The 27,339-nt window shown below is 43.4% G+C and overlaps 2 protein-coding genes across 5 annotated transcripts in view; one reads left to right on the plus strand and one right to left on the minus strand.

Annotated features, from left to right (window-relative positions):
• PLEKHD1 (pleckstrin homology and coiled-coil domain containing D1) overlaps positions 1 to 27,339 on the minus strand; it is a 664,905-nt gene that overhangs the window by 172,429 nt on the left and 465,137 nt on the right. The window lies entirely within an intron of this gene.
• Positions 93 to 17,111, plus strand: ERH (ERH mRNA splicing and mitosis factor). The gene is made up of 4 exons (XM_068251773.1): positions 93 to 175; positions 5,127 to 5,214; positions 7,264 to 7,384; positions 16,668 to 17,111. The coding sequence occupies exons 1-4, from the start codon at positions 173 to 175 to the stop codon at positions 16,768 to 16,770; spliced, it is 315 nt and encodes a 104-aa protein (XP_068107874.1). The 5' UTR covers positions 93 to 172; the 3' UTR covers positions 16,771 to 17,111.

Consider the following 27,339-nt stretch of genomic DNA (forward strand, 5'->3'; position numbering starts at 1 on the left):
GCAAAGTGTGCCAGAAAGGAACATGACCGCCGCACCGCTTCCTGTATGTTTGAAAATATAGACCGTACTTCCTTTCAACGGGAACTACGTGTGGCGTCATTTCCGACGGAAGTGAATAGGAGCATTTCCGGGCGCATCTACGGTTAATTGGAGTTCTGTGTCGTGTCTGAAGATGGTGAGTATGGGATCTCGCAGAGTGATGGAGGGCGGACGGCTGTGTGCTGGAGATCACCGCGTGTCGTCAGCTCTGCATCCCTTTCTGCAGGGGCATTGTGCACATCCCTAGTGACAGACTGATGGCTCCGCCATAATGCCAAGTGCTGCGTGTCTCCATCTTTTGGCATGCAGCCAGCCCGGTATCGCTGCATGGTGCTTGCTGTTACCCCACGTGCTGTGCTGGATATCATCATTTGCACACAGGCAGGAAACGAGGCGTGTAGCAGCATTATTACACATTAGCATAGTTCTGTGGGGAGGGAGATTATTACTGCAAATACAAATCACATGGATTTTTGAAAGTGATCAAAGCTAGGTGCCAATCTGGAGTATTATATTAGAGCAGTGATAGTAAAAGATTTAGTGGAAAGTTGTCAGCATTATAGAAATGTGATCTTAAAGTGAAAGTGATGTCTCATCTCAGGTTTTATACTTACCTGGGGCTTCCCCATTGAGGCACACTCCCCCATTGAGCTCTTGCGGCTGGTAGCGTTCTGTGCTTGCACAGTACTACAGTGCAGGTGCAAAAGGCATTTGCGAGATGAAGCGTGACTCTGCAAGGTATTCGGGCGGTATTGTGGGGGCATGAGCCACCCGGGGAGACAGTGAGGGACTGAGTGGCCTCAAGGGGCTTAAGGAAGGTCCTAGTAAGTATGGTCCCTGAGATGTTTCAACTCAGGTAAATTTTATATTCGATTATCTATCATCTGCCATTCCTAGATTCAGGGCTGGTTCACGTCTGGAAGACGAAAAGACATAGAACATTCCTAGAGTCAGGGCTGGTTCACGTCTGGAAGACGAAAAGACATAGAACATTTATATCATGCTTTTCTCCTTGTGGATGGAAGTGCCTGAGCTGCAGCCATTAAGGTGCACTCAGTAGACAGTAGCAGTGTTAGGGTGTCTTGACCAAGGTCTTACTGAACAGAAATATCTGAGTTTCCAACCCTGGTCTCCTGCGTCAGGCAGGGTTGTTAACCAGTACTCTATCCAGCCACCATAGATGAGACATCCGGATCTAGTGCATATTGAACCATGCAAAAAGTCATAACTGTCACTTAGAATGTGCTTCTATTCATTTGACTAGACAGTGTTTTACTTTTGAATGCCGAATCGCTGCATTTAGATTCCCATGTGAACCAGCCCTTAAAGCAAACTTTTAAGGCTTGCAAAGGCCACATTTGGATACTTTCCTCAGGAGGGGAGGCCTTGGGAGGATGACTTCCCCTGTCCTGTACTGCCAGGCCGATCAAGTACTGAAACCCCCAAAGCACGACGGCACTGTGCCTGCGCAGTAGCGTGAACCTGCTCGGGTGTCATCGGAAAAGGCTGAGCCTAATCACATCCATGCTCAGATGGCTGGAGCATGTGCAGTAGCCATATCAGATTTGTAATGAATTCTGTTAGAAGACTCTGAGGTGCTGGTGATAATCTAGAGCCTAGGTTCTCAACGTGTGGTACGTGTAGCCCAGGGGGTACTTCTGATGGTTCCAGGGGGTACTCAGGCTTGATATACTTAACCAAGAATAACAAATTTAGAGTTTTAGAAAATTATAAATCTTCTTTAAACACCAAATTCGTATTTTAGCTAATTAAAAGCAAAAGTAAATGCTTGGAAATTGCTTAGAACCAATTATCATGTACTATGATTAAATATATATTTGTCGGGTACTTGTGATAATGTTTACTATGCTAGCGGTACTTGGTGAGTACAGGGTTTTAAAAGGGGTACATACCAATAAAATGTTGAGAAACACTGGTCTAGAGTAATGACTCACATCAGGAACAAGTAGATCGTTTTACGTCATAAGCCAGCCATTGATGAGGTTTATGTTCAAAATAAACATAAGAGACAATAGTACTTGTAGTAGCAGTAGTATATAGAACTTTCCTGGAGTCTCACACGGTTTTCAATCTAAGGAGTTAGATTTTTACTGACTGCAGTGTTCTTCCCAGGCTCTTCTAGCTAGGTGCTCCCCCCCAGCTAATTTTTTTGAGTACCCAGCTGTCATTTGCTCATCTCTTCATCCTCTTCCTATGCTGCACTGTTGGCGGAGTTGCTCAGGCCCTGCATTCCCCCGTTTTGCCCCACCTGGATATGATTTTGTGCCACCCAGCTAGAACATTTTTTGGGTGGGAACCTGGGCTGTGGAGTCTGTACAAAAATATCCAACTACGACACCTCAGTTTATGATACCGACTCCAACTCCAGGTACCCAAAATTGCTCCGACTCCTCAACATCTTAGTATAATACTTACCAGAGCTATTGAGTTGGTACAAAATCTGAATCCTAAGTTTATGAAACCACCTTCTCTGACTCTGGATACCCAACACGGGACTGTGAAGTGTGCTCAGTAACCATGTCATTTTGATGTAAAATCTTCTGCACTTAGTGCACAAATGTATCTGAATCCTCGCAGACGTTTGTGGTGACAGCAGTTCGGGCAGATCACTAACCCATAGGCTAGTGTTGCTTCTGTTGCTATGGAGTAATGCGCTGCTTATGGTGGAGTGAATAGAGAACAATGTGCTTGGGATCGGAGGATACCACTAAAGATCTGGCATGCCAACTCTTTGGTTGATTGAGGTGGAACTGCATACCTGCTAAATTCTAAGTGGCAGCGAGTGCAGTGATCGGCATAATGGCAGAGCCATGGTCCCGCCTCAGGGACCCTGTGCTCCAGTCAGAACACCTGGTAGCCGTGATAGGCTTGCAGCTCTCTCCACTAATTGGCTGCACTTCACCGGGAGGCTGTTGCAACTCCAAATCAGCTGGAGCCACGGTGTGGGAGTGGGGGACTGGTTGACTGAATGGAGGTCCCGGGAGTCAACACCTGGGACATTGTTTATCGTTGCAAGTGTAGAATTTACCAGAAGGGTACAGGGGGGGCCAGGCGGTGAGACAAGAGGACACTAGGGCAGATGGCACATAGGGGGCACAGGGGGGGCAGATGGCACACAGGAGACACTGGACAAGCGAACACGGGGCAGATGGCACACAATGGACAGAGGCGACATGGGGGCAGATGGCACACTGGGGACACTGGACATGGTAATAGAGAAGGAGAAAGGGTGGCAAAGGAGGACAGAGGAGGTCATCAGGGGGGAAAAAGAGGAACAGAGAATGACGCAAGAGGTACAAAGAAGGCACAGGGTAGATATAAGGGGAAATAATTGGGGGGATTGAGGGGAAAAGATCCACACGATGCCCTGCACCACAGATGCACTGGGTTTAGTATATTTTGTCTTACCCTGTTTTTTGTCCTTTTAACCTCCTGAGGACTGCAGGGCTAAATCCCCCTAGTGACCAGGCCATTTTGAGTAAAATTGGCCACTGCAGCTTTAAGGCCAAGCTGCAGGGCCGCACAACACTGCACACAAGTGATACCCCCCCCCCCCCTGTTTTCTCCCCACCAACAGAGCTCCCTGTTGGTGGGGTCTGATCGCTCCCCCCATGTTTATTTTTTTTTCCATCAATATTTTCGTTTGTGTGTTGTTTTTTTTTAAAAGGCTGTTTCTTTAAACCCCATCCCTCCCTCCCCACAGCCAGCCAATTACGGCGATCGGCTGTCATAGGCTTCTGCCTATGAGAGCCGATCGCTCTTTTGTCCCCCAGGGGGACAGCCGTGTCACACGGCTGTCCCCAGTGCAGCGCTGCTGCTGATCGCAGCGCTGCACAGGCTAAATAGACGGCGATCACGCTATCGCCGCTCGGAGACTGAAGGCGGGGCGGAACTCCGCCCCCCAACCAGGAGATGCGTGCGCAGCCTGCGCGCGATCTCCTGCAAAACAGAGCCCCAGGACTTTACGCCAATCGGCGTTAGGCGGTCCTGGGTCTGCCGCCGCGGCCACGCCCATTGGCGTGACGCGGGCGGCAAGAGGTTAAATGGAACCAGAGCTAATGGAAGTAAAAGCTGTTATACATACCTGGGGCTTCCTCCAGCCCCATATGCATGGATCGCTCCCACGCCGCCATCCACCGCTGCCCGCAGCTAGGAGAACCGGCTCCCATCGCTGACGTCAGCGGAGCCGCGCTACGCAGGAGAAGTGCGGCCTCTACGTATCTCTCCATACACTGCTGCAGAGATACGGAAAGAGCGCACCTCTGCTACGCTAGACTGGCTCCGGCTGGCGGCAGATCGGGGTCCCGGTTCTCCTAGATACGGGCAGCGCTGGATGGTGGCGTGGGAGTGATCTGTGCGTATGGGGCTGGAGGAAGCCCCAGGTATGTATAACAGCTTTTACTTCCATTAGCTCTGGTTCTCTTTAAACCTAGGTGCGTCTTATAGTCAGGAGCTTCTGAAAAATATGGTTTGTTAGCTACTGATGACATCAGCAGACAACTATGCATGTGTGGGTTTTACCTGTTGCTGATGCTGTGTGGAAGTTAGCTGCCCTTGAACTATCAGCACCATGCCTGTATATTATTGGGATACTGCAGAAGGGACACACATTGGATGACAAACTTGTGCTGTTTTAGTAGTATAAACAATGCAGTGCAATTTCATGTATCTGCAGCCAAATCAACATAATTGCCTAGGCCCTAGGGTATTGAATACTTACCACGTGAAAAAACTAATTCCGCTTCACATTACATCCTGGTCAATAATGCAGTTTTAATGCATTACTCATTTTGATTTTGTCACACTCTAGAGATCTGAAACACTGCTTGTACCTGTTATTTACCAATATGTCCCCAGTAACAGTCTGTACACTGTATGTAGCAGAATCAAATCCGGTTGCCACATACATTGTATGCAACACATACAATTTAGGAACAGGTGTACCTCTGGCATTAAACCAGAAAATGCTTTTGAGCAGAATTGTACTGCACACTTGTAGTATATATTATACTGAAATACAGTAATGTGTCATCTTCTGTATTTAATTCTTTTGGTTTGCTTTTCAGTCTCACACAATCTTGCTTGTCCAGCCCACAAAGAGGCCCGAGGGCAGAACATATGCAGACTACGAATCGGTCAATGAATGCATGGAAGGTATGGGGTACACAACATTCACAAATATCCCTATGCAGTATCTGAATTGTCTAACGATGAATAGCACCCAAAATGTACAGTGATGATGTCTAGGTGTAATCAGCTTATCTCTCGTGTGTTGAAGACTAGTGGTGAGAGGTCCCTTTCACATACATGCTGAAAAACGCACACGGTGAAGCCGAAAAAACACGTCTCGCCCTGCTCCTGCAAATGCCGGCACCGTTAACTACTATTCCCCCTCCAGGCCACTATGGACTTAGATCATACATGTCAAACTCCGGCCCGTGGGCCAAATCTGGCCCTCAGAGCCATTCAGTTTGGCCCTCAAGTGGTATCCCCACTTAGCATTATGTTTGGCCCACTCTAGACCACCAGGGAAGCTATATTATATATAACTATATTAGAGGTAAATCCCTAGAACAACAGGGAAACCACATGGGGGAAGTGGGGGAAAGCAATAAACACTAGGGAACTGTATAGGGGAGGGTGGGGAACCACTAGACACTAAGGAACTGTACAGGAGTTACAGAAGGGCCATTAGACACCTGGGAACTTTATAATGGAGGAAGGTGGCCAGTAGACATTGAGGTTGGCCCGCGACTAGGTCTCACTGTACAATTTCGGCCCACTTTGTATTTGAGTTTGACTTAGAATGAAAGACATAATTCGTCTGCAAGCTGTTGCTGGCGGCTGAATTACACTGTTTTTAAAGGAATTTGGGCTCCGTATTTTGAAGGCACTCGATTTACTGTCTGAGCACCACTATTACTACATTTCGGCCTATGGTGGCGCATGGTGCACTGTTGTGGCGGAGCCATTCGCCCTCGTGACATTTTTGCATGTTTCACACTAACAGAAAAACTGGGTCAGCCAACTCAATCCACCCTATACATCAGTGCAGGTAACAGTGGAGCAGTGATGTAGGAGGAAGGGTGACGGGCAGGAGTGTGTAGACAAGCGAGTTGAATCAAGGAGAAATTGGGAAGGTATTTACTGATGTGGTGTGTGGCCTGGCCTGACAGTCACTCTATTCTTCCCATAGGGACTGTGTTGCAGGAAGAGCTGTGGGGGTCTGGCTTTAGGGTAGGCTGGATACTTTAGCTAGCTTGCAGCTTTCTGTAGTGTAAGACTATGTTATGTGCAGCATTGTAGACAGTGGAATATCTAATCCTTCTCTTCTTAATACTTACCCTAGACTTCCTACCTAAATGTTAACCCCTCTTGACAAAACCATAATTTTTCCCTTAGGCTAGGTTCACAGTGGGCGCTGCATGCTCTGTAAAAGCAGGAACGCAAACTGTTTCTGTGTCCAAAGATGTCTGTGTAGAGGGGGATCTGTTTTTGCATTAGGTTTCACTACCCCTCCATGTATCCGGGGTCCGTGAAAACCCTGCAAATCTGGACCATCTGTTCAGTTTTTTAGCATCTGCTTTTGAAGTGAGTGAAGACTGCCCCTATTTTTAACATTTGTATTCGTGGCTCTGATTTTGGTCCGGGCCCCAAAATTGAGCCACGGATACGTTTTTTAAACAAATGTGAACCAAGCCTTACTGTCAATGCATGCATTTTGCAGTTGCAAAACTGCACAGGCTCCACTGTGAAATATTGCAGTGTGATGGTCTGTTTTACAATGTGGCCATTATGTCACAACACACCACTGTGAACATAGCCTTAATGCAAACTTCTCACATCCATCCTTAACTCTATAATGTTAACCCCTTTCACACCCTTTTCTATGTTTAACCTAGACCCTGTAAATTAGCCCTTTGTGGCTGGATAGTGTACTGATTAAGTGCTCTGTCCCTGTCATGGAAGACCAGGGGTCAAATCTCGGCGCTTCCTGTTCAGTAAGCCAGCACCTATTCAGCATTCTTTGGGCTAGACTCTCTAATACTGCTACTGCCTACTGAGCGTGCCCTAGTGGCTGCAACTCAGGGGCTTTGAATCCGCCAGGAGAAAAGCGCAATATAAATGTTATTTCTCTTGTCTTTTTGTACATTTAACCTTATATATTTGCTACAATCTTGTCTTTTTTTCTTCTTCTTGTAGGAGTATGTAAGATGTATGAAGAACACTTAAAGAGAATGAATCCCAACAGCCCATCCATCACGTACGACATCAGTCAGTTGTTTGATTTCATCGATGACTTAGCAGATCTCAGCTGTTTGGTGTAAGTGTTGACCTGCTGTTATTTTTTTTTTTCTTAAAGGATCTGATTATATTGCTTATTAACTCTGTAAGCTTGAGAGCTGTAGCAGTAACTGTGAAGGTTGCTAGGTTACAGATTATCAGATGGTTCTCTGGTGTGTCGCTATTACTTTTTTCTTTTATAATCATTTTTGTTGAATTTTCAAGATGTACAAAGCAAATTCATACAAATACAGTTGTGTTCAAAATTATTCAACCCCCACTGAGATTGAGTGTTTTGGTCAGTTTGACATTGATTTTGATCATTTCAGTCATCTTGTTTACAATTAAATCAGAGGCACTTGACAAATATAACATAACATTTATAATGAAATAACCACAAATGTTTTTTCTGTGCTCACATCATTATCAGTTTTATTCAACCCCCAAGTGACATCCATCCATACAACTCCTTTTCCAGTTATAACAGCTTTTAAATGTGAAACAGCTTGACACAAGTGTCTTGCAGCCATCTAAGGGTATCTTAGCCCATTATTCAAGGGCAAAAGCCTCCAGTTCAGTCACATTCTTAGGCTTGTGCGCTGCTGCAACTGCTTTCTTTAACCAGCCGGGCGGTATGGACGAGCTCAGCTCGTCCATTACTGCCGGAGGCTGCCGCTCAGGCCCTGTTGGGCCGATTCGCATGCAATAAAAAGCAGCATACGCAGCCGGCACTTTGCCAGCCGCGTGTGCTACCTGATCGCCGCCGCAGCCGCGTGCAGTGGCGAAAGAGGGTCCCCCCCCAGCCGCCTGAGCCCAGCGTAGCCGGAACAAACAGTTCCGGCCAGCGCTAAGGGCTGGATCGGAGGCGGCTGACGTCCATGACATCACTCCGCTCGTCGCCATGGCGACGAGGTAAGCGAAACAAGGAAGGCTGTTCATTGCAGCCTTCCTTGTACTTCTGGTCGCCGGAGGCGATCAGAAGAACGCATCCGGAGCGACCTCTAGTGGGCTTTCAAAGTTGGCTGCATGAAATAGTTTTTTTTTTTTAATAAAAAAAAAAACCCTCACGCAGCCGCCCTGGCGATCTTAATAGAACGCCAGGGTGGTTAAGTCCCACCAGAGGTTCTCAATTGGATTTGTCTGGTGATTGCGATGGCCACTCAAATGTTCCAGCCTTTAATCTGCAACCATGCTCTAGTGGACTTGGAGGTATGTTTGGGATCATTGTCCTGTTGAAAGGTCCAACGTCTCCCAAGCCTCAGGTTTGTGACGGACTGCATCACATTTTCTACCAATATCTCCTGGTACTGAAGAGGATTCATGGTACCTTGTACACGCTGAAGCTTCCCTGTACCTGCAGAAGCAAAACAGCCCCAAAGCATGATTGACCCCCCGCCATGCTTCACAGTAGGCAAGGTGTTCTTTTCTTCATAGGCCTTGTTCTTCCTCCTCCAAACATAGCGTTGATCCATGGGCCCAAACAGTTCTAATTTTGTTTCATCAGTCCACAGAACACTATCCCAAAACTTTTGTGGTTTGTCCTGCAGTCGACTCTTCTTATTCTTTGGAGACAGCAAGGGGATGCGCCTGGGAGTTCTGGCATGGAGGCCTTCATTATGCAGTGTGCGCCTTATTTTCTGAGCTGAAACTTCAGTACACGCATCTGACAAATCTCTTTTCAGTTCTTCAGCAGTCACACAGGGACTTTTCTCCACTTTGCACTTCAGGTAGCGCACAGCAGTCAAAGTCAGCATCTTCTTTCTTCCACGACCAGGTAGCGTTTCAACAGTGCCCTATGCCTTGAATTTGTGAATGATGCTTCCTATGGTGTCTCTTGGTATGTTTAACATCTTTGCAATCTTATTATAGCCATTTCCCTTCCTGTGAAGAGAAATCACCTCTTCTCTTGTCTTCCTGGACCATTCTCTTGACCTCACTATGTTTGTAAACACACCAGTAAATGTCTAGAAGGAGCTGAGTATCACATTCATTTTAAATCTGCCTAATTTGTGCTTATTATGATGGATTGCTGCTCGTTAACATCCACAGGTGTTTACAATACCTGATCAAAAACACTTGAATGAACCTCTGTTCTCATGAGTGGTAGTCTTTAAGGGGTTGAATAATTGTGTCGACGAAGAAATCACACAAAAAACATTTAATACTGTATTACAAAAACAATTGATGTCATTTTAGTTGCATTTGGTTCTTTTAAAAAGTCCTTGTAAGATTTCATTCTGAACACAATTACAAATGTACACTAAATTCCCTAAAACCCTTTACAGCATTGGGGGTTGAATAATTTTGAACACAACTCTAGTTGCCAAAAAGAAAATGGGAATTTAATTTGTAGAAACATTACATTTTCAGTGGAACGTATATTAAATATTTCATTTTTTTTAACCCATTAGCAGCTTATTTATTTAGAGGCTTCCAAGTGTTCCAGGCCAATTTATTTTAGCACACTTTTTTTTTATTTCTTATTTGTTACATTTCCTTGCTTCCAATTAGAACCACTGCAATTTGTGTTGATGGTCACTTGTCGCTGGGGGGCAATAACAGAGGACTTCTGCTATCAGTTTCTATATTTTCTGCTAGCAGAGAGACAACAAAGCATTCCGAGAATTTACAGCCCAACGAGTTCTGCTGACTGAGGTCAAAAACAGTGCACTTATCTCAGTGAGATAACTTTTGAACCTGCTAATGGGTTAATGAAGGATTCATAAGTTACATTAATAAATTCATTAGCTTATTATATACCATAATTGCTATTCATTTACACCCACACAACAGCTTAAACATTACATCCACCTGCCCAAAATTGTCTAGACCCTCTGATGCTAGCAAAACAACCCTGACCCATTGAGGTGGGGACTCCATATGTTCTCTAACGTTGGTATTTGGTGCCAGGCGTTAGCAGCAAATCCTTACTTTACATGGATCCCTGGATCAGACTCATTTTACCCATCTCACAGGTGCACAGTTGGATTGACACCTGGGTTTTTTGGAGGCCAAAGGAAACCTGATTTAACCAGATGAGTCCACCTTCTTCCATTGCCCCACTGCACAGTTCTGATGCTCACATGCATATTACAGGCTACAATAGCTCTCCTGTGTGAGCAGACTAGGGAGTCTAGCCTTCGCTCCCTATGTGCATTAGTGAGCATTGGGTGACTATTACTTGTTTCCTTTGACTACTTTAGTAGTTAGTAACCCCTGCTTACCAGGAAAATAGGATGTCAACATGGTCTGTTTCTTACCGTATATTCTGGTGTATAAGACGACCCCCCAACTTTTCCAGTTAAAATATAGTTTGGGATATACTCGCTGTATAAGACTACCCCTCTTCAAAACATGCCTCCTCCATCCTCCTGGCCCACCCCTGTATGCACCCTCTGCATATCACATCAAAACTATAGTATTATAAAACATAGAACTGGCATTACTAGGTGCTGCAGTCATCTGGGGACGGGAAAAAAGATAGGGCTGTGCTTTTTAAGAACTGGCAACGCTTGCTATAATGCCTATTGTACATTGTGCCAGGCAGAGCTCTAAATTACATACCGGGTGCTGCAGTCAGGGGAAAGATCCATTTGAAAAATCCGTGTCAAGTAAAACTTTCTGCTATCTCTGTAGCTTTTTGCGAGCAGCTGCTCGCATGAGTAGCGGAGCAGCTTCCTAGTTCTGGGTCTGTGTCAGGTGCCGGGTGTAAGTTTTTGTGCCAGGCAGAGGTTTAAATGACGTACCTGGTATGCAGTCATGGCGGAAAGGTCCGTTTGCAAAATCTGTTTCAATTCAAAGTTTACTGCAATCCCGGATAACATCTTGCGAGCAGCCGCTCGCGTGGATAGCAGAGAAGCTTCCTGGTTCGGGGGTCACCTGACTGTGACGTATGCGCTCCACTACTCAGTGTGTTCCACCTCCGGCAATCTCTTCCAGCGTGAGCGCACACGTCACAGTCAGGTGACCCCTGAACCAGGAAGCTACTCTGCTATTCACGCGAGCGCCTGCTCGCAAGATGTTATCCGGGATTGATGTAAACTTTGAATTGAAACAGATTTTGCAAACGGACCTTTCCTCCATGGCTGCATACCCGGTACGTCATTTAAAGCCCTGCCTGGCACAAGAACGTACACTCGGTGCTTGACACCCGGCGTATAAAACGACCCCCGACTTTTCAGAAGATTTTCAGGGGTTAAAAAGTCGTCGGAATATACGGTACTTGTGTCAGTAAGTATGTGGGCGATCAGAGGACCCAGTGTACAGCAAATTCTTCATTAAGTCTGATAATTGTCAAAACCGCAAGTTCATATATTTTAGCACCACCGGTGTTTCGGTATAGTGGCTGGGTAAGCTGAGGGGGGTGTCCCATTAGTTTTTTTTTTCTTGATCATTTTATTTCCATACTGCATTCTGTTGCCTACTTGCATATATGAGTGCTTATTTATTTGCAGGATCTGTAAGCACTGTGCATTAAAGAGGAGCTGTCTGCCATACTTGCTCTACTTACATAACACATTTATTGCGCTGTCCACGTTTTGATTTTTCTACAGTAAAAAAAATCCTTCTTAGCATTTGCCATTTTTAAGTGTGGCTATTTTGAAGCCAATCACAATGTCATTTCCTACCTTATTCTCCTCTGCCTGATTGTATATGCATTGCCTGCCCTTCACTATAGAAAGTGCATTGTCTCAGCATGAGAAATATTGGCCAATCAGAGAGGAACACAGAAGTGGGAGGGGAAAACAGGAGGGAAAGAGGCTTCAGCCAATCAGGCTGCATTAGTTAAGTCTGAGGGGAAGTAGAGAAGCAAAATAGGACAACCCAGCATGCCCTGCAATTTCACTTTCCTTAATGCTACACGTACATATTATGTTGTATGTAGCATGGAAAGAAGAAAAAAAAAAGTTATCGGTCTTGCTGCGTTTGCAAAACTGACTTCCTGTGTGAATGGCAGATGTAATTTGGTTAGACTAAATAAGACTGTGAACTGTCCAAACTCCACCCCAAGCCCATCATCCCCTACAGGAGGTAGTCAGGATGGAGCTTGGTGGGGAGACTAAGCCAATGTTTCACTGTAAACACAGAGCCAATCTTGCTCACTTTCTCTCTACTGCTGAAAGATTGTATTTGTGGCCAGCACTGCAGCTAAAGTTCTGTAGAGTCTTATCTGTTCCTCCTCCTCCCCCCACTCCCCTCAGATCCACTTTAACAAGAAGGAGGTGGTCAGAAAGGATACAATGATTAGAATATAAAAAGGAGAGTAACTATAGTTGCTCTCTAAATAAAATCCACCACTAATTAGAAATAGTATGAAAGTACAGGGCCAAGTGTCTAAAAAAAAAAAAAAAAAAAGCATGAGCGGTTTCTTTTATATTTCAATGCTGAGTTTCTCCCTGTATCACAATTTTTTTAATTGTTCAAAATGGCTGATGAGGTTGTCTAGTCCAGGGCTTACCATCCCTGTCCTCAAGGACCACCAGCAGTACATGTTTTGCAGGAAACCACAAACACTCACAAGTCAGTGTTCTCCCCAAGCCCTATTAGCCAGGCGTTGTGCTTGGCTAATTCTTGTGGGTGCCTGGCTGGTTTTCTTTCTCACGTCCCTCCTATCACAGCAGTTCCTGGAAAAGAGGTGGGACTAGCCAGGAGTGCAGTGAATATTAATTAGGGGGGCTTGATGCAGACTAGCAACTAGGGGGCAATAGCTCCCTATTTTTTTGAAAAATCTTAATTTTAATGCAAGTGAATGGGAGCATTTTTTTTATGAAACAAACATGATCCAAAATACACGATCTGTGGTGTGGTTTAACTCCCTAAATGGTAAGATGCCAGCCTGCCTCCCTGCTCACTTGCACACTATTTTGTCAGTTAGACCTTGAAACTGCTGTTGAGGAAGTGCTGTTAAAGGAGTTCTTTTGCGAAAAAAGTAGGCAGTTAAAAAATGTGACAGATGACAGGTTTTGGGCCAGTCCATCTTTTTAAGGGGGATTCTCAGGGCTTTCTTTGCAACAACAGTTGCAAAATCTAACTGACGTAATAGTATGCAAGTGATTAGGGAGGCCGGCTGGTATCTTGCTATTTTGGCAGTTAAACTGCTGTTCAGGAAATGCTGTTGAAAACAAAGAAAGCCCTGAGAATCCCCCTTAAAGAAAACCTGAACTGAAAATTAAAAGTCAAAATAAGCATACACAAGTCATACTTACCTTCCATGTAGTCTACTCCTCAGTGTATTTCTCCTGTTCTGCGTCCTATTTGTTCATTGTGATCAAGGGAATTTTCCGTCCACCATTTTGAAAATGGTCATTACCCATAACAGCTTTCTGGTCAGCACACAGTTAAACTGTAACATCTCCCACTTGAGCCACAGGGAAACATGGACATTACCTGGTACTTCAGTTTTCCTCTCAGATATAACTGACAGCAACTGATATTTTACTGACAGCAACTGATATATTTCAGATCTGACAAAATATTGTCAGAACTGGAAGGGGTGATTGTCAGAAGAAAATGGTGAGCTTCTGAGAGGAACCGATGGCAAGGTAACTATGTATTGTTCATTTGAAGTTACCTCATGTGTTTATTTTAAATATTTTTACTCAGTACAGGTTCTCTTTAAAAAGATGGACTGGCCCAAAACCTGTCATCTGTCACATCTAACTGCCTACTTTTTTCGCGAAAGATCCCCTTTAAAAACAAAGAAAACCCTGAGAACCCCGCTAGGAGACTGTTAGATGGACGAAACTGCCGTCTGTTTACAATGTACAGTGTTGTGATCTGATAAGGCAGCGCTGTACTGGGGACAGCTGCGTGACACGGCTGTCCCTTCTGGAGGCACAGGAGCGATCGGCTGTCATAGGCTGATGCCTACGGCAGCTGATCACTGTGATTGGCTGGCGGGGGGAGGGAAATAAAAGTAAGAAAAGGCAAAATGTATTTAAAAATAAAACAAATACCCCTGGGCATGGCGTATTACGTAAGACACGCAGCCTACACTGAGCGGAGACACGGGAAGGAGTGGGGGAAGGGCGGACACACAGGAGACGCGCATAAAAAAAAAAAAATGCTTTGATAACTACATAATACTCTTGCCCCACACTTTCGCTTTTAAAACAATTGTGCAGCCCTACAGTACTATAATTTTGCATAATGGAAATCATAGATTCATCACACTTTTCCTACTCCTCAACTAGTGGCAATGCTGCTTTTGCCCATAGTAGGCAAGCTTTTTGCTGGCTCTCTAAGTCCATATGGAATGAAGTGACAACAGGCTGTTGAAATGGAACGTGGCAGTGAAGTACGCTTTGACCACTCTCTTGCCAGCTCAGCTGATGTCAGTTTGCTGTTCAATTGCCAAAGTCTCCTAAGCACTTTGTTCCATTAAGCATGGCGGGCGTCCATTGCATTGAAGATGAGCCACAGATCCTGCTCCATGATGATGCTGGATTTTCCTGGATGCAGTAGAATGCTGACAATTCACTTTGAAAGCAATTTAGCGTAGAGACGGTCCTTATGTAATGTTATGAAAATGGAACTAGCAGTGACAGACAAGTATTTTCCTGGCATTTTAACTTCAAGTGAATAGTTTGCGTGGTTTTTAATCTAGCCTCACAGAGAATTAAAAAGTAACCAGTAACAAGTTTGCAGCCGTGCAATGTGGTGGACTCTGAAAGCACACCTGAACTGAGACGGATGTGGAGGCTGACATATTTATTTCCTTCTAAACTGTTGTCTCTCTCAGGGGCTCTGACTGGATTAGCCACATGCTTGTTTCAGGTGTGTGATTCAGACATTGCTAATGCCAGGATGATTAGTAGGACTGCCAGGCAAATGTTTGTTTAAAAGGAAAAAAATATAGCAGCCTCCATATCCCTCTCACTTCAGGTTCCCTTTAAGTTTACAGGTATTTACTATTTTGTTTTAAATTTAATTTTTTCTTTGCATGGACTTTATCATTCCTGTGTTTCAGCTTGATATGCATTTTGTACTATAAAACTTTACAGTACAAACAAAACATGAAAATCTAACTCTGGTTTTGGATTTGAAATAAACATTCAATGTCCTTTAATACAATTTAAATATTTTTTTTTTTATATATATCAGACATGTTGGATACCAGATAGACTGGGAGGCTAAAGTGAACACCATCCTGAGTATGGCCTTGAAGCCAGGGATTTGCCCATACACTACTTGTATAGGTTCACACTGGGGACGGATGCACAACGGTGCATTACAGTATCCCCGTCGCAGTGCAAGCACACTACACCGTAGTGCATCTGTGCCTCTGCTGCTGCCGCCGCCATGTGAATCTTTCTGCTGCTACTCACCTGTTTTTGGTCACCATTCGGGTCTTCTACACACACTGAGACCGCTGCAGGGCTTTGGGACAAATGCCGGTAGGCTCAGAACCCTGTCAGAATCGAGGGCTACCATTGGCTGGAGCAATAGGATTCTACCTAACGGGGAGAATTCTCATTGCTCCATCACTCATGATCTAATGAGAATCCTCACTGGTGCCATGGGGGATTGCCATTGGTGTTCTTGCACTGCAATGATGGCCCGGTTTCGCCAGGACACCGATCCCGGCACTTGTCACAGAGCCCAGCAGAGTGGAGGACCCAAATGCCTGCGGAGAGGACTGGTCAGGAGATCAGGAATGGAGGGGGAAAGCGGCCTAGTGGGATCAGACATTGTCGTGTTCCGTTGGGAATCCATAGCGTAGGCAGGCTCTGGGAAAAAATCATGCACGCCGGCAAAGTGCATTCTGCTCCCACTCTGTTAAAGCGGACCTGAATTCAGAACTTCCTCTCTGCTCTGAAAGAATAACCTTTGAAGAAAACAATTTCCTTTACACCTGATACAAATCCTGCAATAAATCTGCAGTGTCTACTTCTGGCTTTAATGAAAGCAGACACAGGGTTAGCATCCTGTGCTTACAAATAAGCTGTGACTGACAATTTTCTGTGCTGACATAGCTGAGAGCTCAAATTACAATTGTAATTACTTGCATCTTATGGGAGATTAGACAGGCTGTTCATTATAATCACAAAAAAGATTAAACTGTGTTTTCCTTGTGTCTTGTGCATTAGTTCAGATGCACTTTAAAATTTGCAAGTGAAAATGGATCCTTTGTTTAACAAGGGATCTGTTTCCACATACGCTTCCATTGCACTGGATCAGATAGTTTTTGTGACAAGTGTGAACGGGGTCTTTGTGTATCCGGTCTTTTTTTTTTTTTTTTTTTTTTTTTCCTTCACAGGAAAGTTGAGCTTATAATGGTGTAAAATACAATTTAATGAATGTTTTTTCATGGTCTCTTGCAGGTACCGAGCAGACACTCAGACATACCAGCCCTACAACAAAGACTGGATCAAAGAGAAGATTTATGTTCTGCTCCGTCGTCAGGCTCAGCAAGCGGGCAAATAAAAAAAATGCTAACTTTGACATTTGAGGATTTTTGTTTTTGTATTATATAGTGGTTTGTGTTATCATTATGCTTTAGGGACAATGTTTTCAATCAGTTTTGGAAATGTTACATGTTCAAAACCTTTCCTTTTCTATAAAGCCTTGTCTGAGATGAGTGGCACCAGTAATGCCTGAATGGTTGCACGCATTCCCCCTGCAGATCACTGCACTGTCCAGCGTGGGGCAGTGCAGAGAACCTGGACTGTGCAGTGATCTCAGGGCCTCACTCTTTTTGGAAGAATTGACTATTCCCCAGATCAGATATTTTAGAGGAGTTCAATAAAATAAGTTGTTAGTTTAAATCTGTGCTTTGTTTTTCTTTACTGGTACTTGTTTTGTTGCTGTATCATAGGAAGTGTTGGTGTTCGATTTTGGGTAAGTGGAATCCCCCTTACCCTGTCCACATTTCTAGGTGCTGAAGTGTGGTGATGGGCAAATTCGGGATTCCGAATTTCAGTAACCCAAAATTGAACACCAACACTGATCATAGGGCTTCTGTTAATTACAGTTTCTTTGAAAGTAAATTTCGCCACACAGGGCTTAACCCTTTCCTATCCTATGTCGGATATAGTCAGACATTGGCCTTTACCTCTATAGGCCCAATGTTGGAAATAGTCCAACATAGGAAAATGTGGCTGCAGCTAGATGGTGCTGTTGCCAATGAATCCAGCAGAGCGCCATCCTGTACAGATCAGAGTGTTGGACCATGTCTGATACTCTGATTACCTCCGGCCTTTGCTCCTGTCGCTTGATTCGCCTTCTCTGCCGCATGTTGCCTGATCTTGGGTACCAATCCTTTCTCCCAATCACCCAAAATAGGTGCTGGAGGGGATCTGGGTGATCAGGAAAGAATTATTTCACCAAGACCTATTCGGTTTGAAATTTAATGCGAGGTAATTTATTATTTTTTTTTTTTTTAGGAGTGTTCTCTTAGATTTTCACACATGCAGTAATAGTTTGGTAAAATATTGAAAAATTTCATGACAATTCACAAAGATTGTTACCTTATGCGGTGTTTGACAAATGAAGCCATATTTGATACAAATAGCATTTGTTGTTATATTGGCACGTAAACCGCAAGTACAAAAACATTAACATAAAATTTGTACCAGCTCAAAACTATTAGCCATTTTTAATTACTACACAATACTGTTGATGATTTGTGATTAACACGTGATATTAGGGGAAAAATGATTTCATTAACTTTAATGAATAATTTATTTTCTCTACCCTCTGTTACCTTTTCTCTAATTAAAGAGAACCTGAGGTGGGTCTTCAGGGTGCAGATGGGACACAGAGGCATGTTCTCTGCCTCCTGATAGGCCTCTGTGTCCCCCAACACCTGATCTCTCCCCCCCCCCCCCCCCCCCCCCACTGACACGCTATAGCCCTCCAAGATTAGCGACAATATCTGTCACTAACTCAAAGGTAAACACAGGGGAGAGGAATTCCCTGTTCAAAATTCAAAACGCCCGCCAGGGGTGTTCCTGCAGGGTTTCCTCTCCCCGGCCGCTCCCCCGTCTCCCTGCACGCTATGAGAGACACACAGTCTCTCAGTGCAGCGTTGTCACCTATAGGTCACAAAAGAGAATGTGGGCCATTGAGGCCCATGGGAGTGGCGGTTTTTGCGGCTACCTTATCTGCTCAGCCCCGCGGATCAGGTAGCCTACTTTTTTTTTTTTTTTCTCTTTAGGTCACCTCGAGCTCTCTTTAACACTGTGCTGTGACCTTTCCAAAATGGCTGTTTGTTTTCTTACCTGACAGCTCCAGGCTGAATATAAAATACAGAACATCTTAATTGTATTACCGCATGTGTTATCCTTTGTAAATTGACATTTATGAGGTATTTACCTCACAAGTTTGATTTTCACTGGTTTAATAATTTCAATTTGTTGGTTAGTAATTTTAGTGTCCCAAGCAGTAACAGCCTTTGTGAATTGGTAGGGTAGAGAGGGAGGCGCCCGGAGTAAGCGTATAATTTATGTTTAAATTGTACTGAGCAATATTCAAAAAATAAAATAAAATGAAATAAAAAATAAAATATAAATAGCGACTAAAGGTAACATAATCAATAGGTCCTACCTTATAAACGTGGACCCTGCACTTAGTAAAGAGAGATAAACTTTTATTTGGCACTTTTAAAAGACAACGCGTTTCGCGGATAATCCGCTTCCTCAGGTCGTGTGGTATGCCTTTAAAACAGAGAGAACACAGGGCACTCTAGATCACATATATGAATTCTGCCATAAAATTTCAATATTTACAGTACATTGAAAACATTTGGAGATATTGAATACAACTTAAAAATAAAAATAACACATATCCACAAAACGTTAAAAATATACATATATATACACATACTCTCCGGGCTAAATCAATAAGTGGTAGAACTCAGAGAGAATACTCAATGTTCCCAGCAAATTAAGTTGTATAAAACAAGGTTAAAAAACAGTGGGAGGCGCGAAGAAGTTGCTCACTGCATACCATATACAATTATTGGGATAAGTATTAGCTTTAGACTAGGCTCCCAGGAACATAATCTCAAACTGTACGAAAATATAGATACATTGAGATCTAAAGATCAGGACATTTCTCAAGACCCCGATAATACCAATAAAAGTGAGGACCAGATTCTAGGGGAATGGATTCGTGAAAGAGATTAAGATAACAATTAAAAGTAGATTGGGCTCACAATGCCCGCTTACCAAAGGCAGACTTCCGAGATCCTGGGCGCCTGTATGGCCGCCATGTTACCGCTGGAGGATTAAAAACTAGTGGAGGGAGGAGGAGAATGGTTGCGTCCGCGTCACCGCGCCAAACATGGCGCCTGACGTCACCGCGGATACAGTGTATCTCCACGGGAACGGGATCTGGAGGGCAGACGTTATTGCGTAATTGGCGTCGCGTTCCACGCGGCTTACCACGGACCAGATCATAGAGCAAATGGTGGGTGCGTCATAAGTGACGTAAGCTCAGCGTATTTGAGCCGCAGTGTGAAGCGTGGGAAAAGAGGGGAGGTGCACCCTAACGGTGCGCCTGATATAAACAAATTCGTCCTCCATGGGTCTCCATATTATAAGGGATCCAGAAGGGGGCAGTAGATCATTGTAGCCGGCTAATGGGACTAGATAAAATAACATATGAAAGATGATGATTAGAATAAATATTATACATAGAGAATGTAAAAATAGGTGCTAATAAAAACAATAAAGTGCAAACATTAAGATTCAGTGTAGATAAGTAATGAGGAGAATTGGTAATTATTTAAAGCAGAAAAATATCCGTAAAAGATATATTCTAACAGACATACACAGGCACAGGCATAGATGCTCAGAACAGATAGACTTCCGTATGGTGATAATCTATTAGAAGATCGTGATATACAAAGATCTAGACTCTTTGAACAATTCAAAAAATGTAACTTCAGACCCGACTCTCCCTCTGCGGAAGATCGACCTGAAGGACAACATCAACAGGAATCAACAACTCCAGATTTGAGTCCAATGTTCTTTGCCTTGGAGAAGTTACTTAAAACCGAGTTTTTTAATATCGCAGACATTGAAATGCAGTCTACCTACATAGAAGAAAAAATCTCACCAGGGGGTCTCAGGGTCCCTACCGAATCCCCCTTTCCCGATGACCCAATATTTACGCAGGGTTGGTACGAGTATCTTGAACTGTGCTCGAAGGGAATGATGGAGCGCATCTCCGCAAAACGTAGATCTATAGTCACAGATTTACAACCCCAGATTAAATCCCAGAAAACTCAACTAGCAGAATTTGCCAACACAGAACAATACAAATCTTTCTCTTATATCTTGATCAATAAATTAAGTAAATTCGAGGTAGCCATCACAGAAAGTAAACTTGGGAAATTAAATAGGGACAGAAACCTGTACTTACATAATCAACAAAGAAATCGTAGACCCAGGCAGGGACAACCAGGACCAGTAGAACTAGTACCAGATCATAAGGAACAAATAACAATATCAGAGAATCAAACTGCTGTAGAACCAATATCAGAATCTAGACCAGTTGACCCACAGGCAATCAGGGCCCCACCAACACAACATCTACCCATGACATCAATACCTGCCACAAAAAGGAGGGAGTTTGGAGGAGCCACCAAACCCCTATCCCAAAAGAATAACCATGGGCTAAAAAATGGGCGAGGTTACTCTTCTAAGATACAGAGACCATCTATCAGAGACCCGATCCAGAGAGTCAAACAGCTCAGTAAAACCAACAAGAAAAACCTGATTGAAGTCCAGCAGACTCCCATTAGAAAACACGCTGCTGTGAGAAGGGACAACACGACCGAAGATAGTGCCGATTGGACGGAGGAGGAGAAAGAAGTTTTTAGCACACCATCAACAAACCCCAAATCCGTTCCGAGAGAACCAAGGACTACCGGAAACACATCTACGCTGTCTGTAATATCACCGGAACTATTAGAACTAAGTATCTATGATGACACACAAGGGGGGAATATTCAGGAGACCGATGAACAAAATGGAGCGAAAGAAGAGCCCACCCAACGAAGGAACCGGTCAGAGAATGCAGAAACCACAAGAATGAAACCCCTGACGCAGAAAAGTCACCAGAAGATGAATAAAACTACGGAAGGGAATCCTAAACAACGGAAACAGATCACAGACTTCTTTAATGGTTCTCAGGAGAGAGCAAGTAGCTCTGAATCATTTTCCACAGGTGGTACCACATCATCATCTTTTTTAGAATTGCCCACGATCCTGGGAGAAACTCCACCGTTACATCCCAGGCTCCGAGATCCTCTGAGCAAATTGGCCCCACTGACTATTTCATCACCACTCAGACCTTTGAAAAGGCAGGCCCCAAGCTCAGAAAGAGAGGAAGAAGAGGGGGCAAAAAGAAGGGTTCGAAAAATATCATAATACAGAAGAACCCTCAGTACAAATCCATATTCAATTTATCTAATTACAAACTAACTCCTATAGAAGAGGGGGTCCTTGCAAAAGGACTGTCCTTCTGTCCTACTAAGAAATCCAATCTATATGAACTCTTTGTCGATTTAAATGCATTTACCCGAAAACTTACTTTGAAGAGGTTTTTCGCAACCAAACAACTAAAAACACGAAGAGGAGTCCAGAATCGACAAACAAGTCCCCTAATACTGAATTCAGACGACACTACTCTAAATGTATATATTGACCAACAGGAATTGGCATTAGAAAGATATATCCATACAGAACTAAAACCGAAATCGGACTTCTATCCAACCACACACAAAGGACCGTATGTGGAGGCCTTCTATAAACAGGTGATGGAAGACCTGACGACAATGGACCATCAAAAGAAAGAGGTGGGGAGAAAGAATATGACTAAGGGAGAAATACTTGCTCTAAAGAAACTAGAATCAAATCAAGAGATTATAATCAAATCTGCAGATAAGGGGGGCGGCATAGTTCTGATGAACAGAAGAGACTACATAGAAGAGGCTACCAGAATACTGGATGACAGGAACTATTATGAGATCATGCCAATCGACCCTACCAAGGATTATATGGAACAACTGAAAACCATGATCAAATGGGCATATGAAGAAGGGATTATCAATAAACATGAAAGAGATTTCGTCCTAATTTCAGACCCAGCTGTAGCACATTTTTACCACCTCCCGAAGATTCACAAATCCCTCACAAAACCGCCTGGACGTCCCATCATAGCCGGAATAGGATCCTTAACATCACATCTATCAGAACTAATCGATATCCACCTTCAGCCATACGTCAGAGAACTCCCATCATACCTCAAAGACTCCACCCATCTAATCTCAGAACTGAATGAGATCCAATGGCAAGACAGCTATCAATGGTTAACATTTGACGTTTCAGCACTATACTCAAACATTCACCACAGAATAGGATTGGCAGCAGTGTGGCACTATCTATCTCAAGATCCGATCATGCCAAACAAACAAAAATACTTCTTAATCAATGCAATTTCGTTCTCTCTAACTCATAACTACTTCAAATTTTTAGATACCATCTATCTGCAGACGAGGGGGACAGCGATGGGGGCAAGCTATGCTCCGAGTTATGCGAACCTAACGATGGGACGTTTCGAGGAACTTATATTAGGCCCAGGAAATCCTTTTAATGCCAATATCATCATATATAGAAGATATATTGACGATTTGATTTTAATTTGGAACGGAGATAATGATTCAATAGAGAAATTCTGTAAATACCTTAATAATAACGATTGGGGCTTTATGTTTACATCCAATCATAACCATGACAAGATGGAATATTTGGATCTGATATTATACCATGAGGGAACCAGCATTAAATCCATGAACTTCTTTAAGACAGTCGATGCCAATTCCTATATTGATTATAGAAGCTGCCATCACAAACCCTGGAGAAACAACATCCCCTACGGCCAGTTCCTTAGGATTAGAAAAAATTGTAGCGATACTAAAGTCTTCGAAAGCCAATCAAAAGTGCTGTCAAACAAATTTGCAGAAAAACACTACCCTAGCCGATTAGTGAAGGAGGCCAGGAAAAGAGCCAGAGACATAGAAAGGAATACCCTGATTAACAGAGAAAACAAAGATACCCGCCAGACACAAAATAGGGGAGTTAGCTTCATTACGAGATTTTCAAATCAACATAAAACAATCAAAGATATACTAGCGAAGTCTTGGCCCCTCCTACAGATGGACCCCCTTCTTAAAACCAACCTTACAGAGAGACCAAACGTAGTTTTCCGAAAAGCAAAAACGCTGAAAAATATACTGGCACCCAGTCGCATCAAGAACACAAATATCAAGAACGTCCAACAACTGATGGAGGATGATCAAGCGACAAGAATACAGAAAGAGGTCACAAAATGTCGACAACGAAGATGTCTCTGTTGTGAAAAAATTGAAACACACGCGACAAATTTCAGCTCGAGAGTGACGGGAGAAGCTCACCCTATCAAGCAAACAATGGACTGTGCAAGTGACTATATTATATATCTAATAACGTGCCCATGCGGACTACAATATATAGGCCGTACCACCCAACAACTTCGAACAAGATGGGGACAGCATCGGAGAAATATAATAAATGGCTATCTTAAACATGGACTTTCCAGACATTATAGAACAGAACATAATTGCAACCCTGATCTTACCAAGGTATGCCCAATAGAACAAATTCCTGTCACAACTCACAACAGGACTGGAAAACTCAGAAGCAGAGAGATGTTTTGGATATTTAAACTAAGAACCCTACAACCCGAAGGGTTGAACATCTGTTTAGAACACAATTTCTAGATAACAGGCACACACCACTAAGTCTTGGCCGGGATGAGACCATCAGTATTCCTTTTATCAACTTAGGCCGAAATTTAATTCCATCTAACACAGGAGTGCCCCCCTTCCCCCCCCCCTTTCCCCCCCCCCTTTCCCCTCCCCCCTGTTTCCCCCCCCCCTTCCCCCCCCCCCTCTCCCCCTAATCCCACACGGTGGTATTATTTACATAGAGGGGTCTCTTCCTCTACACCACTAGGGACATATATGGGCCTTTTATCAGGGTCAATAGATGGGCCATCAACACAGATACATCAGCCATTCTGAGTGATCGTCACCAAGGTCATCCCCTACAGGACCCTACACTTGTCCCCCGAGGTTCCCATCCTCAGATCTATGGGGGACTGGTGGCTAGCCAGTTTTCATAAGGACCCTGGGTTAGTCTACCTTGAGGATTATCTGATTTCCATCTAACATTTAATAGGGCCCTTTCTTCGCCTGTATGCCCACCATGATGTAAGGTTTTTATACTATTTATTGTCTTGTACTGTTTTTTGGTGCTAGATGATATAGCTGCTAAATCTTAATTATCAATTGTTCATATAGCTGCTAAATCTAAATTACCAATTGTTTATATTACTATGTATTATCACCATACGGAAGTCTATCTGTTCTGAGCATCTATGCCTGTGCCTGTGTATGTCTGTTAGAATATATCTTTTACGGATATTTTTCTGCTTTAAATAATTACCAATTCTCCTCATTACTTATCTACACTGAATCTTAATGTTTGCACTTTATTGTTTTTATTAGCACCTATTTTTACATTCTCTATGTATAATATTTATTCTAATCATCATCTTTCATATGTTATTTTATCTAGTCCCATTAGCCGGCTACAATGATCTACTGCCCCCTTCTGGATCCCTTATAATATGGAGACCCATGGAGGACGAATTTGTTTATATCAGGCGCACCGTTAGGGTGCACCTCCCCTCTTTTCCCACGCTTCACACTGCGGCTCAAATACGCTGAGCTTACGTCACTTATGACGCACCCACCATTTGCTCTATGATCTGGTCCGTGGTAAGCCGCGTGGAACGCGACGCCAATTACGCAATAACGTCTGCCCTCCAGATCCCGTTCCCGTGGAGATACACTGTATCCGCGGTGACGTCAGGCGCCATGTTTGGCGCGGTGACGCGGACGCAACCATTCTCCTCCTCCCTCCACTAGTTTTTAATCCTCCAGCGGTAACATGGCGGCCATACAGGCGCCCAGGATCTCGGAAGTCTGCCTTTGGTAAGCGGGCATTGTGAGCCCAATCTACTTTTAATTGTTATCTTAATCTCTTTCACGAATCCATTCCCCTAGAATCTGGTCCTCACTTTTATTGGTATTATCGGGGTCTTGAGAAATGTCCTGATCTTTAGATCTCAATGTATCTATATTTTCGTACAGTTTGAGATTATGTTCCTGGGAGCCTAGTCTAAAGCTAATACTTATCCCAATAATTGTATATGGTATGCAGTGAGCAACTTCTTCGCGCCTCCCACTGTTTTTTAACCTTGTTTTATACAACTTAATTTGCTGGGAACATTGAGTATTCTCTCTGAGTTCTACCACTTATTGATTTAGCCCGGAGAGTATGTGTATATATATGTATATTTTTAACGTTTTGTGGATATGTGTTATTTTTATTTTTAAGTTGTATTCAATATCTCCAAATGTTTTCAATGTACTGTAAATATTGAAATTTTATGGCAGAATTCATATATGTGATCTAGAGTGCCCTGTGTTCTCTCTGTTTTAAAGGCATACCACACGACCTGAGGAAGCGGATTATCCGCGAAACGCGTTGTCTTTTAAAAGTGCCAAATAAAAGTTTATCTCTCTTTACTAAGTGCAGGGTCCACGTTTATAAGGTAGGACCTATTGATTATGTTACCTTTAGTCGCTATTTATATTTTATTTTTTATTTCATTTTATTTTATTTTTTGAATATTGCTCAGTACAATTTAAACATAAATTATACGCTTACTCCGGGCGCCTCCCTCTCTACCCTACTGACTAATCACCCCCTCTGTGGGGTCACCACTTCTGGCGAGTGGACTTTCTTTGGGAGTTGCGACCACTACTAGACAAGGCCGAGCGGGGACGGTACTTCCCCGCACGCACAACAAATGGTTGCCAGAACAGCAACCTAATTTTGTGAGTATAACAACTATATAATTACTGTACATATCCGAGACCAACATATCATACTACACCAGATCGGGCTCCCGGTTCTTTCCCCGTCCCTTTTTCTACCTCTCACCCTATATAGCCTTTGTGAATTGACATTTGGTAAAATGTTTGGTAAAATCATGTATTTTCTGCTTTACCACATGCAGTAATGCTTTGTGAACTGAGCCCATTGTGTTTAGAGATTGAAGAAATACGGTATGGACAATGATTCTTATGCTAACTCACTCCAATTATGAGTCAGGACCGTTTTGGTTCTTGTCTTAAAATAAACCTTAGGAGGCTCAGGTCACGCTAGCTCCACTGCTGAACTGTATTCCCTGGAGCGGGTGACAGTGGATCAACAGACATGTAGAATGGACCCATGCCTTCTTATGGGCGTGTTTTCCCAGTCCATTTACATCAGATACGGAAATGTTGTTTACAACATAATGGTCGTTCCTGTACTACACAATAATTAGTGGCTGCTTTGCTATATTTGAGGATATGATGTGCTGTCACTCTACACACAGTGTGAGCACCTCCAGCGGGTCATCAGAGCAGGTACAGTGCATGGTATGGGGAGGCTGCTCACTCTGACTGGTCAAACATAGTGTGACCCAACCCTAAAGCAGTGAATGCAATCTTATAAACCACCATGTTTTTTTGGTGATAAAGATGTTATCTGGTAAAAAAAAAGATCTTTCTTGTAGGAAATGTTCATCTGAGACCACCATCAGCAGTAACCAGAAGTAAGTATCAGGCCTATGAAGTTTCTTCGTAGTTGAGCCCTTTGATTCATGATACTGACATGTTACTGTAACATAATGACTCCGTTAAAGAAGAGGCTTATGGTTCTTGAAATAAAGGTACCTAAGATATCAATCTATTGCAATTATCTTTTCTTTAAATATGCGTTTGTTATTCTTGGTTATCCTTAAACTGCCTTTTTGTATGAATTTTGTGAGTTTTAGCAAGTTTGTTGTATTTTTTCCACTAGTGCCAAGGATTATGAAGCAGTCTCTTTG

This window comes from Hyperolius riggenbachi, chromosome 9, assembly GCF_040937935.1.
Source record: "Hyperolius riggenbachi isolate aHypRig1 chromosome 9, aHypRig1.pri, whole genome shotgun sequence".
Taxonomy (NCBI): domain Eukaryota; kingdom Metazoa; phylum Chordata; class Amphibia; order Anura; family Hyperoliidae; genus Hyperolius; species Hyperolius riggenbachi.